This window comes from Phocoena phocoena, chromosome 10, assembly GCF_963924675.1.
Source record: "Phocoena phocoena chromosome 10, mPhoPho1.1, whole genome shotgun sequence".
Lineage (NCBI taxonomy): Eukaryota > Metazoa > Chordata > Mammalia > Artiodactyla > Phocoenidae > Phocoena > Phocoena phocoena.
The window spans coordinates 454,827-469,239 of NC_089228.1; the positions used below are offsets into that span (position 1 = coordinate 454,827).

A 14,413-nucleotide genomic window follows, 5' to 3' on the forward strand; every position below is an offset into this window, starting at 1 on the left:
CTTGGGCCGCTGCGCGTCCAGCCACCGCCTCGCCGGAAACGCCACCCCATACGCACGCACGAGGAGCGCGACGCCGTGCGCTACGCACACGAGTCGGCGCCAAAGCCCGGCGCGGAGTGCGGCCCGGCGCGCGTTCGCGGAGCGGCGGGCGGGGCGCGGGGCTTGCCGGGCCGCGTGACGTCAGGGCTCCGCGCGGTGGGCGGTGCAGGGTGGGTCGCCAGAGGCTGGGGTTACGCCCCCGGCCGGGTCGCGCGGCGGAACCGGCGGAAGCGGCGGAACCGTGGGTCGGGGACGGTCCGGCGGCTTGTAGCTCCGAGCGGTCCTGCCGCCTCAGTGAGCGCTGCCTCGCATCTCGTCCCCGCCCGGACCGACCGCGCCTCACCCGCGCGTTCCGGGACGATGACCCCGCGGCTGCCGTGCCCCCGCCCCCGGTCAGTCCTCCGCCGGCCGCGCCCGTGATCTAACAAAGCGCAGGTCCGGCTGCGCCCCCTCCCCGAGCGGCCCCGCTTTGTCCTTGCTCCCCACACCGGACCCCCGCCCCGCTCCCCCTCCTCCCGCAGGACGAGCGGGTTCCAGCCAGGGAGGGGGGGCCTCTCTCCGAGTGCCCTCCCCCCGCCCCTCAGACAAGTCTCAACTACAGTTGTTCCGTTCGTCCCTGTTCCAGTGAAGCCTCCGTGAGGACGGTGACCCTGTCGAGTCATTCACAGCTGTGTGCCCAGATGCTAGCAGTGGAGACGCTCAGTAAATGTGTATTAAATTGAGGAATGATGTATTGTTAAAAGTTCTTCAGAAATACGGTACTTCGGGGGACTTCCCTGGAGCAGTGGTTAAGAATCCGCCTGCCAATGAGGGGGTCACGGATTCGATCCCTGGTCCAGGAAGATCGCACCTGCCGCAACTAAGCCCGCACGTCGCAACTACTGGAGGCCGCACACCTAGAGCCGGCGCTCCCCAACGAGAAGCCACGGCAATGAGAGGCCCGCGCACCACAACAAAGAGTAGCCCCCGCTCGCCGCAATTAGAGAAAAGCCCGCGTGCAGCAACGAAGACCCAATGCAGCCATAAATAAATTTATTTTTAAAAAAGAAGAAATAAGGTACTTCAGGAGTTCCCTGGTGGTCCAGAGGTTAGGACTCCGTGCTTGCAATGCCGGTTGGGGAACTTAGGTCTCTCCACACGGCCAATAAATAAATAAAATAAGGTACATCAATAATATTGAAAAGAACAGGAAACATTTATATGTAAGAATTTGTGCCAAAAATAAATTGCTCCAAGACGATTCAATGAAGGAAACAATCTTTTCAATAAATGGTCCTGGGACAACTGGTTATCCACATACACCAGAATGGGTTTGGACCTCCGCCTCGTACCAGACACAGAAACGAACTCAAAATGGATCCGAAGCCTAATGTAAGAGCTATAACTATAAAACTACTACATCTGTGACCTTGGATTACGCAGTGGTTTCTTAGCTGTGAAACTGAAAGCACAACCAATGAAAAGAAACCAGTTGGGCTTCAACAAAATTAAATACTCTTTTGAGTCAAAGAACACAAACAAGAAGGTGAAAAGATAACCCACAAAATGGGAGGAAATTTTCAAGTCATGTATCTGATGGGGATCTACTATCCAGAATATCCTTTTTACAACTTGTAACTTAATCACAAACAGACGATCCAATTTAAAAATACACAAGGGATCTTAATAGACGTTTTTCCAAAGAAGAAATGAGATACCACTCACACTTACTAGGATGGCCATAATTTTTTAAATGGACAATAACAAGTGTTGGTGAGGGTGTGGAAAAATTGGAACCCTCATCTATTTCTGGTGGGAATGTAAAATGGTGAGGCCACTGTGGAAAAAAGCTTGGCAGCTCCTCAAAAAGTCAAGGATAGAATTTCCTTATGACCCAGCAATTCCACTCCTAGGCATATATCCAAGAGAAATGAAAACCCATCCACACAAAAACTTGTATGTGAATGTTTACAGTAGCATAATGCTACATTAAAAAAAAAAAACGGAAACAGTCAAGTGTCCATCAACAGACAAAGGGGTGAACAAAATATGGCCTTTCCACAGAAAGGAATATTATTTAGCCATAAAAGGGAATGAAGTACTGATACACGCTAAAATACGGATGAACGTTGAAAACATGCTAAGGGAAAGAAGCCAGACCCAACAGATCACATATTGTGTGATACCATTCATGTGAAATGTCCATAATAGGTAAATCCGTAGAGGCAGAAAGTAGATTAGTGGTTGCCAGGGGATGGAGGACGGGAAATTAGGACTAACTGCTAAGAGCCAAGGGATTCTTTTCGGGGTGATGGAACGTACTGGAATTAGACAGTGGTGATGAGTACACAACACCGTGAGGCTACGAAAAACACCAACGTTTATACTTTAAAGTGGTGACTTTTATGTTCTGTGTGTCTCCACGAAACGTATATTGTTAGAAGTCCATGCAGAACATTGTTGGGGAGAACCCCATTTATTTAGGGGGGAAACTGTAGGCGTGTTCACATGCCTGCATATCCTGGGGAAGTTTCTGGAAAGACACAGACACTGCTAGCACCCTGACTGCTCTGAACCGGGGTGGGAAAGGGCTCTTTCACTCTACACTTCACTCCCTTTGATACTTTTTCATTTTGTTTTAGATCATGAGTGTCTTTAATTTTTATAATTAAATATGTTTTCCCCACTGTGGAAAACAGTGTAGCAGTTCCTGAAAAACCTAAACGTAGAATTACCATCTTGAAACAGGAGGGAAGAGCGCAGGGCACAACCTTTAAAAGGCTGTGGATACGACATTAGGTCCAAGATGACAGAAGATCTAACTTCCAGCGGACGTTGAGCCTCATTACGTGCTCACTGTAAATGCATCGGTTAAATGACACACCCACAGGGGCCAGGACAATTCCGAGGCTGACCATAAAAGGCCAAGAAGCAGGCAGGGGTCGAATTCCTGGAAATCCCTCCCCCTTCTCCAAGGTAGTTGGAATAACCCTCCCACTCATTAGCCTATGAAATTACCCAGCCCATAGAAACTAACCACCCAATATTTCGGGGCCTCTCGCCTTCGGAGCTGGCCCACCGTCTGTCTGTGGAGCGTTTCTCCCAGGGCCGCTCTCACCTTTTGAGACAGTCTGCATTCTGTCTACGGAATGTGTAGCTCTCTAAATAAATCCACTTCTTACCTATCACTTTGGCTCTCACTGAATTCCTTCTCCACTGAGACATAAAGAACCTGAGCTTCACCAAGTCCTGAGACCAGGTGTGTGATCTTACTTAAAAGACCATGGGTTGGAGTCCCAGCCCGAAGGTTTGAGTCCCAGTCTGGGTTTTGGCCGGGTTCGAATCCCGTCTCAGTTGTGTGGTTTCAGTATGACCCAGCAACCCCGCCTCTGGGTGTGAACCCAAAGGAATTGAAAGCGGAGACGGGAACAGATATTTGCACGCCCGTGTTCACAGCAGCACTGCTCAGCACAGGTGGCGGCATCCTCGCTGCCCGCTGGTGGTTGAATGGATAAATTAAAACGTGATTTATGGACCCAACAGAATATTATTCAGTCTTAAAAAAAAAGAAGGAAATGCTGACACATGGGACAACACGGATGAACACTGAGGACATTATGCGAAGTGAAGTACGTCAGTCATGAAAAGAACAAACACTGCAGTACGTGAGTCCGCTCACGTGAGTCCCTAGAGACAGACAGAAAGTGGGATGGTCGGCGCCAGGGGCTGGGGAGGCGGAAGGGCCGGTGTGGGCAGGTCTGTGTAATGAGGGCACAGATGCAGTCTGAGAAGATGAGAAAGTTCTGGAGACGACGGGTGGTGATGGCCACACAGCAACTGACTGCACACCTAAACGTGGTTAAGATGGTAAATGCTATATGTTTTTTACCACAATAAAGAAAAAATGTTTTCATGAAAAACCTTTGGTGGCGATATGGATGTTTCCACTGCTTGATTTTTCACCTTTCAAGAGTGACTGACAATATTTTTTTTTTTTCTTTTTGCGGTAGGCGGGCCTCTCACCGTTGCGGCCCCTCCCGCTGCAGAGCACAGGCTCCGGACGCACGGGCTCAGCGGCCACGGCTCACGGGCCCAGCCGCTCTGCGGCACGTGGGATCCCCCCGGACCGGGGCACGAACCCACGTCTCCTGCATCGGCAGGCGGACTCTCAACCACTGTGCCACCAGGGAAGCCCAGACTGACAGTATTTTTAAAAACATTTTTAAATGGGTGAAATGAGCCCTGTTAAACGTTTGCCAAGGACTCTCCTTGCCCTCCCAACCACCCTGCAGCAAGCAGGGAGGAGCAGGGCGGCAGCTCATTCCCTGGGCTTGACTGCCGGTGACGGTTCGGTGATGTCTCAGGCACAGACAGAAAGGCACATTCTAGAGGGATTCCGGGCATTAGGGGCACCGCAGACACTGCGCGTTCACCCTCAGTAACCCAGGCCCTGCCCTCCGAGCAGGTGGGTGTAGAAAGGGCTTGGGGCAGCCGGGGGAGGAGAAGCGGAGGACACACGTGCACTTGTCATATTTGCATTTTGGGGGAAACCCCACCAGCCTAGATGCTGCTCTCCCAGCACCTGATAGGCTGAAAGGCCTCACTGTGGACTCTGAACGGTCGATGGTAGCATGCAGTCCTTCCGGACCTGTGGCAGGAGTGGGGCTGGGCTGGGCCGGGCGTTCCAATGTGCTTTTTTCCCCAACACCACCAGGCAGTTGACACATCTGACACCATCTACCAGGAGATCCCGCAGCTCAAGTGCTCAGGCCTGACAGAGTGCCGTCAGATGCCCATTGCTAGTCAGGTTGGCACCTGTGCTTCTGACCCACCGGCTACCTATGGAGGGTTCCCATGACCCCCTCCTCGGGTTCAATTAACTTGCTAGAGCAGCTCAGAGAACTCGGAGAAACATTTTACTTAAATCACTGGCTTACCATGAAATGACATAACTCAAGAACAGCCCGATGGAAGAGGCACGCAGGGCCAGGCCTGGGGAAGGACTCGGGCTCCCTCTGTGAGTGTGCCGCTCACCCCGGATCTGCAGGGCTTCACCAGCCCAGAAGCTCTCCCCATCCCCTTCCTTTTGTTTTTTTCTGGAGCCTTCCTTACACAGGCGAGATGGATGAAATCATTGGCCATCAGTGATTGATTCAACCTCCAGCCCCTCTCCCCTCCCTGGAGGTCGCGGGTGGGAAACTGAAAGTTCAACTCTCCAGTCCCAAGGTTGGGTCCCCGGGCGACCAGCCCCATCTCAGGTGAGGCCCCAAATTCGGAAACATAAATTCAGGTGTGGCAGAAAGGGGCTCGTTACGAATAGCAAAACACCTCATCTCTCTCATCACTTAGGAAATTCCACGGGTTTTAGGAGCTCTGGGCCAGAAACAGGGCTGAAGACCAAACACACATTTCTCATTGTAAATCGTCGTACCACAGAGTTAAAGGAAACTTCTCCATCAAAGATCGCCGTGACGGTAAATTTTACATGTCGTGTGGACCAGGCCGTTTTACACCTTGCTTCTGGGTGTGTCCGTGAGGGTGTTTGCAGGTGAGATTAGGATTTGAATGGGGGGGAGTTCCCCAGAGAAAGTGATAGGCGTCACGCAAGCAGTCGAGGCCCGAACAAAACAGAAGGTGGGAGGAGGCGCAGCTTGCCTTTTTCTGCCTCCCTCTGGAGCTGGGACCCCTCCTCTCATCTCCTGCCCTTGAGCGGGGACTCACACCATCGGCGCCCTGGGCTCCCTGGCCCTGGTGCTGGGGCTGAACCGCGCCCCCGGCTTCCCTGGGCCTCCGGCGCACGTGACATAGACGGCATCTACCTCTATACATGGACATCTATCTATGGCACATATGGATATACGTACGGGTATACCTCCTGCTGGTTCTCTAGAGAGCCCTAATACAGACACAGGTTCAAATCCCAACAGAGGCCACGCAGGTGACACAAACGTGGGGAACAGGCAGGGGTAAGAAATCAGCAGCTCCTGTCCAAGAATAAACAACAAACACGCTTGGCCTCGCCACTGGACAGCAGAGGCTGCAGGGCTGCGGTAACTTGGGTGAAACAAGCCCAGGCCCAAGGGGCCTCTGGCTAATTACCACCACAGCGGTGGTGAGCGCGTGGCGTCACCTAATCTCTTGACATCTTCAAGTAACTCAAAATCTGGATTTTTTAAGTGAAATTTCCCAATTTCTAAAAATCGGTGACGATTGCAAAAAATTTTTGCAGAGGGCAGGCCAAATAGAACGCGAGTGCAGGTCAAGTCCAGCGCCAGCCCCCAAGGTAGGAGCCCCCTCTGGAAAGCCCAGGGCGAGAGAGCCGAGCCTCCTGCACCAGCCTGCTCTGGCCGGCAGGGAGAGCCTCTGTTCCCGGGGGGCGGGGGGGGGGTGCAGGTTCCCAGGGAGCAGAGGGGGCCCCGGGAGGGGCCCGGAGACTTTCACAAGCCCCAGTTTCGAAGGCAGCCGAACTCACGCCCATCAGGGCCGAATGTTTTCTACCTTCACTGTTTTGATGAAAACATTTCTGAGCAGACTGCACACCTCTCCTTTCTTCAAGAAGGCTGGCAGAAGGTTGCTGCTGGTGGGGTTAATGGTTTTAGTGCTTTTCTAATTGTGGGAAGAGGTGAGAATCCAGGTTCATAAACGACTTCTCCAGAAAATACCTGACCCTCTGAGGGCCTGTGCTGCCCGTTTTCCCAGAACACAGAGAGTCTCACCCTGCTCTTCGCCCTGAACTTTCCGGGTGCGCTGAAAAGTCAGCGGCTGCGGTGGCTGGTGGCTCAATCCCTGCAGAGCCAGGGGGCGAGTGACCATCTTAACTTGGCACCTCCCTGGCTACCGAGGCTGCGGTCACTGCCCTGACTCCCCCCGGGCCCGGTGGTGGCTCCACTCTGGGTGTCAGCTGTCCCTTCTCCCTGCTGGCAGCTGAGGCACGGGAGGAGACAGCTCACTGGCGGCCTCAGTAGGGCGCCCAGGGCGGGTGTGGAGCCCTCACACGTGGCCGGAAGCCTCCTGAGACCCTGCCCTGAGGCTGGCCGAGCCCTGGCTGTCCTGAATAAGCGAGGGTGCCGGATGGGAAAGGATGACGGGAGGGCCCGGTCTTCAAACTGGACATATCCTCTTTGTCTCTCCCTAGGAACAGGGAATGTTCGCACAGATACACGCAGCAGGGTGCCCTCCGTGGAGACTTGTTGGTGGCGATACGATCATTTGGACCCCGTGCTCGCCGTGTGGAAGAGAAGCCCTCCCAGGATGGCTTTAGCAGGTGAGGACCAAGGAGAAGGGGAGGCCATCCGGGCCTGGTACAGCAGCGCCCAGCACTGCCGGGAGCCCAGGCGCCTCTGCCTTTCCACGTGCCTCCAAGTGCCACGGTGAGCCTCATGGTCACTTCACAGCAGGGCTGCTGTGCTCCCAGGCATCACACCTGAGGTTCTGGCACGAGGAAGGGGCAAAAGCAAAGAGCGATGCAGCCGCACCTGTCCGTTTTTATTACAGCTTTCCCGGAAGACCCACCCAGCAGACTTGCACGTCGTCTCATGGGCCGGAACCAGGCCAATGGTCACTCCTAATTACAAGGGAGGCTGGAAAATCAGCTACTTTTGACGTGCACATTGCTGCCCAGACAACAATGGGGTTTTGTTAGCTCAGGCAAAGGTGGAATGGCCCTTGGGGAGGACTCGGCCCCTCGGCTAGATGTAGGGGGGCGGGTGTCAAGTTTTCTGCGGCTCCTTGGAGACCGGCCCCCAATCTCTTTCTCAATTTGAGCCTGTCGTGGGAACCAAGGAGAATGAGGACATGCTCAAAGCTGGCCTCTCTGTGCAGCAAGGTCGCAGGTCTCGGGCATGGACCGCCGGCCCGGGCCAGGCCGTCTCTGCCTGGTCACCTGGTGGTCCCACGCCAGTCGGTCGGTCAGTCGGTCGGGGGAAGGCGGGGCGATGGGCGAGAACCTGGCCAAAGGAGCACCTGGCCCTCGGCGGGAGGAGGGACAGCAGGCAGCTCCAAGGGCTGGTCAGTGCCCCGCTCGGCCAGTTCTCACGGCACCAGCCCCCCGAGCCACTCGGCGCCAGGCCTGAGCACCCAGCCCTGAAGAAGACTCCCACCGCCTTCCCGGTCCCCAGGGAGCCGCGTGGGGACAGCAGAGGTCCCCGCCCTCTGGCCTCAGCTGTAAGCTGGGGGCGCAGTGACACTCCCTCCGGGTGGTGAGCCCCAAGAGGGCGTGAGCACAGCTCCTGACCCAGGAGAGCACGGGGGGGTAGCGGAGGGAGCCGGGTGGCTGTGAGGTGAGGGTGGGGCCGAGGTGGTGAGGGGACCACAGGGCTCTCGGTCCCGCTCACAGCCGCAGGGCCCGCTGGAGCACACGCTCATCCGCCACCTCATGGGGCAGCGTCACCACCAAGCCCCTGTCCTCCTGCATCGTCTGGCAGATGATCTCGTACGCCTTCGGGTTCCCGGACCAGCAGCGGCGGGCCACCTGCCGGCGGGGCGGGGAGAGGGCGTGCAGCGTCGGTGCCACGTCGTTGGAGGGTCAGTGGGTTCCCACCAGGCGTTCCCAGGTCACACCTCCTCCTCTCTTGGCCAGAAAACTGACCCACCCGCCTGTGACGACGTGACACTGGCCATCCTTCTGCCCGAACTCCCCACCACCACCCCAGGCCAGGCCCAGCATTCTCAGGGCCCCCTGGACGGTGGCCTCGGCCCTCCCCCCACCTCTGGCTGCCTTCCTGCCACTCCCCACCTCCCCCAGCCATTCCCTCACTGCCGCACCGGCCTTCCGGACGAGGACCAGCCCCCTCTGCTGGGGCTTCGCCCCTCCAGTCTCCTGGGCCACCCAAGTCTAACCCTAGTGCAGGGCTCCCAAGGCCCTCCCCATTCCACTCCCATCTGCAAATACCCCCCATCAGCCCCTGACCGCGCATTTGTGCTGCTTCCCCCGTCAGGCCCGCGTAGCCATAGAGACGGATGGAGCCCCGCACCGCACGCGCACGCGCAAGCAGGCACGCGAGCGACACCGCCCGGGCCCGCTGCGGACACAGGCTGGGCGGGAAAGAGCCCGTCTGAAGAGGCGGGAAACCCTGGCGGTGGCTGCAGGGGAGACACAGGAGCAGCGGGGGCTCCGGACTGTTTTCTGGGAGGCGGGCAGGGCCACTGACGGGGAGGGGCAAGGGGGTCACTCACCCCGTTAGAGACGTCCCAGCTGAGCATCATCTTGGCCTTCTGCTCAGCCTCCTGGGTCCCGTCCAGCACAAGGCCAAATCCCCCGTTGATCACCTCACCCCTGCGAGAGGCAGAAGGTCCCCAGGTCACGCTGGGTCCGACCCTGCGAGGGGCAGGCCCGCTTCGGAAGCGCTGTCTGGGGAAACGGCCCCGCAGCCCGGAGCCTGCTGTGCCTAACGGCCGAGGGATGCAGGCTGCCCGCTCGTGCTTCCGCGCTCCACCCGCAGACCCCAGGCCCCCTTCCGGGCCCCCACGTGTGGCCTCCGTGGGGGGCGGGGCCCCCTCGCCCGTGTTTCCACGTGGCTCTCTTCCTGCCGTCCTTCACGCTCGTCCTCCTGTACTCGCATTCGGGGTCCTGAGTACTTGATTTGAGGCCGAGTTCCTTGATGCCCAGCATTTGCTGCACCACCTCCTCTCCCGGGTCTGATGTGCTCTGGGGTCCCTCATGACTTGAGAGCTGTCATTCCAATCTCATCATCCATGCGTGCCAGTGCCCGTCCTCTCCTGCTGTTTGCCCCGCAGTTTCTCCCCATCAGCCACGGAGACTGCGTCCTTCCTGAAGCCCCTGGATCCATCCTCCCCCTCCAGGTCTTTCTCCAAGGCTCCTGCCCAGCTCACATCCCTGACACTCCAGCCCCTTTCGGTTACACAAACAGGAAACACCCTCAATCTTGTCAGCTCCTGCCAGGTTTTACTGCCAGGCTCAGGTCTCAGATCCTCTGGCCCCTCCGGCCTCACCCCCTTCTCTGCCCAGCTGGACCCTGCCGACAACCTCAGCCGGTTCCCACCAGGAGGGTGAGGACCCTCTGCCCCATCCCACCCAGGGAGCGGAAGCGCAACTCCTGCGCCCGGGCCCGCGTCCCAGCAGCCGGCAGCCCTGTGCCCGCGGGCGGGCTCCCAGCACTTCCCGTGGCCCCTGTGGTGGAGGGGGCTCTGCACGGATTCAAGGTCATCACCACTCGCTTGTCACAGGCTGGTGCCGGGGATCAGAGGACAAAGCAGGCGGCAGCCACAGTCCTTTGACCAGAGAGGACTTTTGGAGATTAGAACGACATCTTTCGTTTTGGTAGCCCGAAGCCCAGATGGTCAGAGAGCAAAGGTGCTCAGCTCCAGGGGACCTCTGCAAACCCTGCCTGGCGCAGTCCAGGGCCCAGGAAGACAGCAAGAAAGGAGGACCTGTATCCCGGAGCAGTTGCTGCACAGAGAACAGTCCCGTTGAGAAGGACATAAAAGCAGAACCCTATGTCACATGTACCAAGAGTCAGTGCCAGAGGTACTAAGGAAGGAAGTACTCAACATTATAAGGTGAACAAGAGCACGCAGCTCAGGAACAGGACCCTGGGAGAGCGACTCAAAGCAAAACAGCAGAGTCTGTAATTCTGGCCCAGCAGCCCGGCAGCCCTGGGTTTCAGGCAGTGATACCGGCCAGGGCTGAAGACGTTATGCAAACAGGAATCTTCATGCCGGGAACTGTGGCGCCCACAGCGCACACACAGTAACGGTTCATGCTCACAGGAGGGGTGCCTCGGCAGGGCGGGGCCTGTCCTGGCTCCTTCACAAGTGACTGCGGGTGGCTTTGCTGGGAACCCCAGGCAGGGTCACATTCTAGGTGCAGCTGCCTCATAGGTGGGACCATCGAGATGATTCGACGAGTGTCTCTGGAGACACCCGTGCACAGGTCGCACACCATAGGAGCCTTAGCTGCCGCGACTAACCTCCACCGCTAGCCCGCAAAGCATGCTGCTACCGTGACCATTTGTCCAGGAGAAACAAGCTCCTTGGGGATCCCCATGCACAGCCGGGTTCGAGATATGCTCTAGTGAGGAAACAGCATCATCACCCAGACGGTGCATTTATTCCTCAAACGTGTGAGGCCCCAGGGCTGGACCGGGTGTGAGGACAGAAGGCGGGGACACAAGGACTGAGGGGAAGGCCCAGACCCTCCCTGGAGGGATGGAACCACACAGGCTCTACGCAGCCGTCCAACCCGCCGAGACCAGGGACTGACTGCCGCCTCTCCCGCTCTGCGCCCTGTCTAAAAGGAGCAGACGGCAGGGACCGCGGGCAGCCAGCACAGGACAGACCCCAGCACACAGTCAGAGCGGACGGGGCAGAGCAGGGCCCGCAGAGCGACCCAGTGCCGACACTGACCAGCTCAGAAACGGGAAAGCAAACTGAGAGGTAGCAGGGTGGCTTGTGACTTAGACACTTGCTTTTCCATACAAGAAAGCAAAAACTATAGCTGGAGACGGAAGGAAGAACAGGCGTGGGACAGATTTCTCCCGCTGACTTTCACAGGAAGCTTTGCAGCGGTATCTGGTGGATTGAATCACGCACGTCTGTGTCCGACGGATTCCCCGTGAATCTGAGGCACTTTCCAAAGGAGCCCTCGAGGGCGGCCACGACCGAGGGCCTCGGTGCCAGCGCCTCTCCGGTCGCGCCCTGTCAGAGCCTAGGGGGCAGCCTGGCGGTGAGAGGGGACCCCGCTCTGGGAGCCCCGTGCAGGGTCAGCGGCGAGCATTGTCCCGAGGCCTCGTGTCCTGGACGCTTTCTCGGGGGCTCCGTCCTGCCTTCTGCGGTCCTGCCACCGATGTCGCGAATCCAGGGACAACAGATCTGGGTCCAGATCTGGCTCCACCAGCACCTCCGGCCCCCTTCAGAGCTGCTCTTGTACCTGCAGCGTGACTCGGCAAACCCAGCGCCAAAATGCCAGGCGCTCCCTCGCGTCCTGGTTTTCTCCGGCCTGTGTCTCTGAAAGGACACGCGATCGGATCACATTTTCCATTCACGAGAGCCACCTGACTGGGCTGCAGTTTGGCATTCCGGCCTCAAAGGGCCCAAGGCCAAGCCAGCCCCCGGGGACGCCCTGGAAGCTGCAGCGTGAAGGACTTGGCTCTGGAGGGCAAGTCCAGGCTTGATCCGGCCAAAACGGGCTCAGAGGTGAGCTCAGAGGTGGCCGGGCCTGGGCAGCTGTCTTCCTCTGCGGGGCCACGGCGCCCCCTGCTGCTCTGAGGAGCCAGGAATACCGCGCAACCAGAGCTCCCCAGGCGACCCCCGCCCAGAGGCCACGCGCACAGGCGTAGCCCCAGCTGCCTGCTGCCTCAGTTTCCGCATCTATAGATGCATTTCTTTTCCAAGAGTAGGTGAGAGAGGGGACTCAGATGCTTGCCATGCGGTCCACTTGCAACAAACATTAGTTATTCGTCGTTCTCAGCAGCAAATACGACATCACGGTTTATAACAAAGACGTATTTGGTCTTTGCCCACTGTTCCTGGCACGGAGCTCCCAAAACCCTTGGAATTTCCTCTGCTGAGAGGGATGAAGGTGTCGTTCCTTATGTTAATGAGCTGACTCTGGGAAACCACCCAAGGATGGGGCTGGATGCCAGTGGAGCCACCGTGTGATCAGAGGCCTGGAACGTGGGTCCCAGCCCCTGACCTGCCGGGAGGGCAGGGGGGCTGGAGGCGGAATCAGTCACCAGTGGTCGTGATGTAGTCAATCACGGACGCGTAAGGAACCCTCCACAGAAACCCCAAAGGAGCGGGTTCAGAGAGCGCCCAGGCTGGGGAGCCGGAACACTTCCACGTGCTGCCGTGCCCAGCCCCAGCCCCACAGGGACCCTTTGGGTCCTCAACTCGTGTATCTCTTCATCTGGCTATGGATTCGCATCCTTTGATATCTTTTGTAATAAATCAGAAATCCAGGGAATAAATGGGCTCCCTGCATTCTGTGAGCTGCTCTAGCAAACCAGTGGAACCCGAGGAGGTGGCTGCAGGGACCTCTGATCTGCAGCTGGTGGGTCGGAAGCATTGGTAATACTGTAGACATGTGACTGGAGTCAGGGGGTGGGGTGGGGGACAGCCCTGTGGGACTGAGCCCTCAGCCGTGGGATCTGACGTTATCTCTGTGCTGACAGTGTTGGAACTGAGTGGAACTGCAGGACACGCAGCTGGTGTCAGGAAACCCCCTCGGGTTGGAACTGGGTGCAGAATTATAGGGACGTCCCCACGAGGGAACTGCATCTGTCGCCCAGAAGGGAGCCTCCCAGAAACCCTAGCTCCCTCGCGGCATGGGCTGGAAACAGGCCTGGCTGGGCAGAGAGGGGCCAGGACCCAGGGAGCCCAGAACCCAGGTCCCCACCTCCCAGCCCAGCCCCTGACGGAGTGAAAGGACGCATTCCCTGGAAAACATCTGTGAAAGCAGCATGAAAACGACAGGAAAGGGTGATTTACGGCGTCCACGGCAGGCCTTGGTGTCCCACGCGACGGGTGAGACCCCAAAGGTGGGGTGTTGGGCAAGGCCCCCATTTCCAGCTCACACGAGGAGCCCTCGGTAGCGGGAGCTCCGGGAAGCAGGCCCAGGACCCTGGAGGAGACCCCCGAGCCTTCCAAAGGAGCCCCAGCTGCACCACCGGCGCCCAGAAACCTCCTTACCAGCCGACACCCCCGCCATTGTGCAGGGCAACCCAGGTGGCTCCCCGGAATGCACCTCCCACGAAGTTCTGCACGGCCATGTCTGTGGAAACAGAGCCCCGTCAGCGCCCAAGGAAGGCAGCCAGCCCGGGCCAGGGTCTGAGGGACGGATGGGAACAAGGCAGGGCAACTGCAGGAAAGGCGGAAATTTGTATTTTCAGAGCCAAGCAAAGCAGGACAATGAACAAGTGCCCGACGAGCACTGTCGCCCCCTGCTGTCTTCTCTCCGGTGCCAAGTGGCAGGTACAGCGCCCCAGAGGCACGGAGGACAAAGGAATTCAAAGGGATGCGGTGGCAGTGTTAGCTCAGATGACAAAGAGCGTCAGTCCCACCCTTAGAGCGAACACGCTAAATTAGGGGGCAAACTGCAAATTACCAACTGTCATCGGCCCATCAGAGGCCGAGGTCCCAGGGCGGCCAACTACCCGGAACTCTGTGGGGAGGCAGGCACCTGCCCAGAAATGGAACCCGTGCCTCGCTCGTGTCTCAGGACTCACTGAATGACAAGCCTCAGCTTGCCCGAGACCGAGGCCCCTGGGGACACGGACGGAAGGGTCGGCACCTTCCGGCGGGCTCTTCCTCCAAACCCCCACTTGTGCCCACAGAGAAGAGGAGGGGGTCCTGGGAATACTTTCGTCCTAGTGCAGGGCTATGAGATGCAAGAAAAGCAGCTCTAGGACCTGGAAAAGGCCAGGGAGCAGATTCTCCC

General features: G+C 57.8%; 1 protein-coding gene across 2 annotated transcripts in view; it reads right to left on the reverse strand.

Annotated features, from left to right (window-relative positions):
• Positions 1–8,347: 8,347 nt before the first annotated feature.
• UROC1 (urocanate hydratase 1) overlaps positions 8,348–14,413 on the reverse strand; it is a 31,309-nt gene continuing 25,243 nt past the window's right edge. For both annotated transcript variants that reach the window (XM_065885245.1, XM_065885244.1), the window contains 3 exons: positions 13,666–13,747; positions 9,193–9,292; positions 8,348–8,488 (listed from right to left, as the gene is read on the reverse strand). In XM_065885245.1, the coding sequence (XP_065741317.1) occupies positions 8,348–8,488; positions 9,193–9,292; positions 13,666–13,747 (323 nt within the window). The remainder of the gene's footprint in view (positions 8,489–9,192; positions 9,293–13,665; positions 13,748–14,413) is intronic.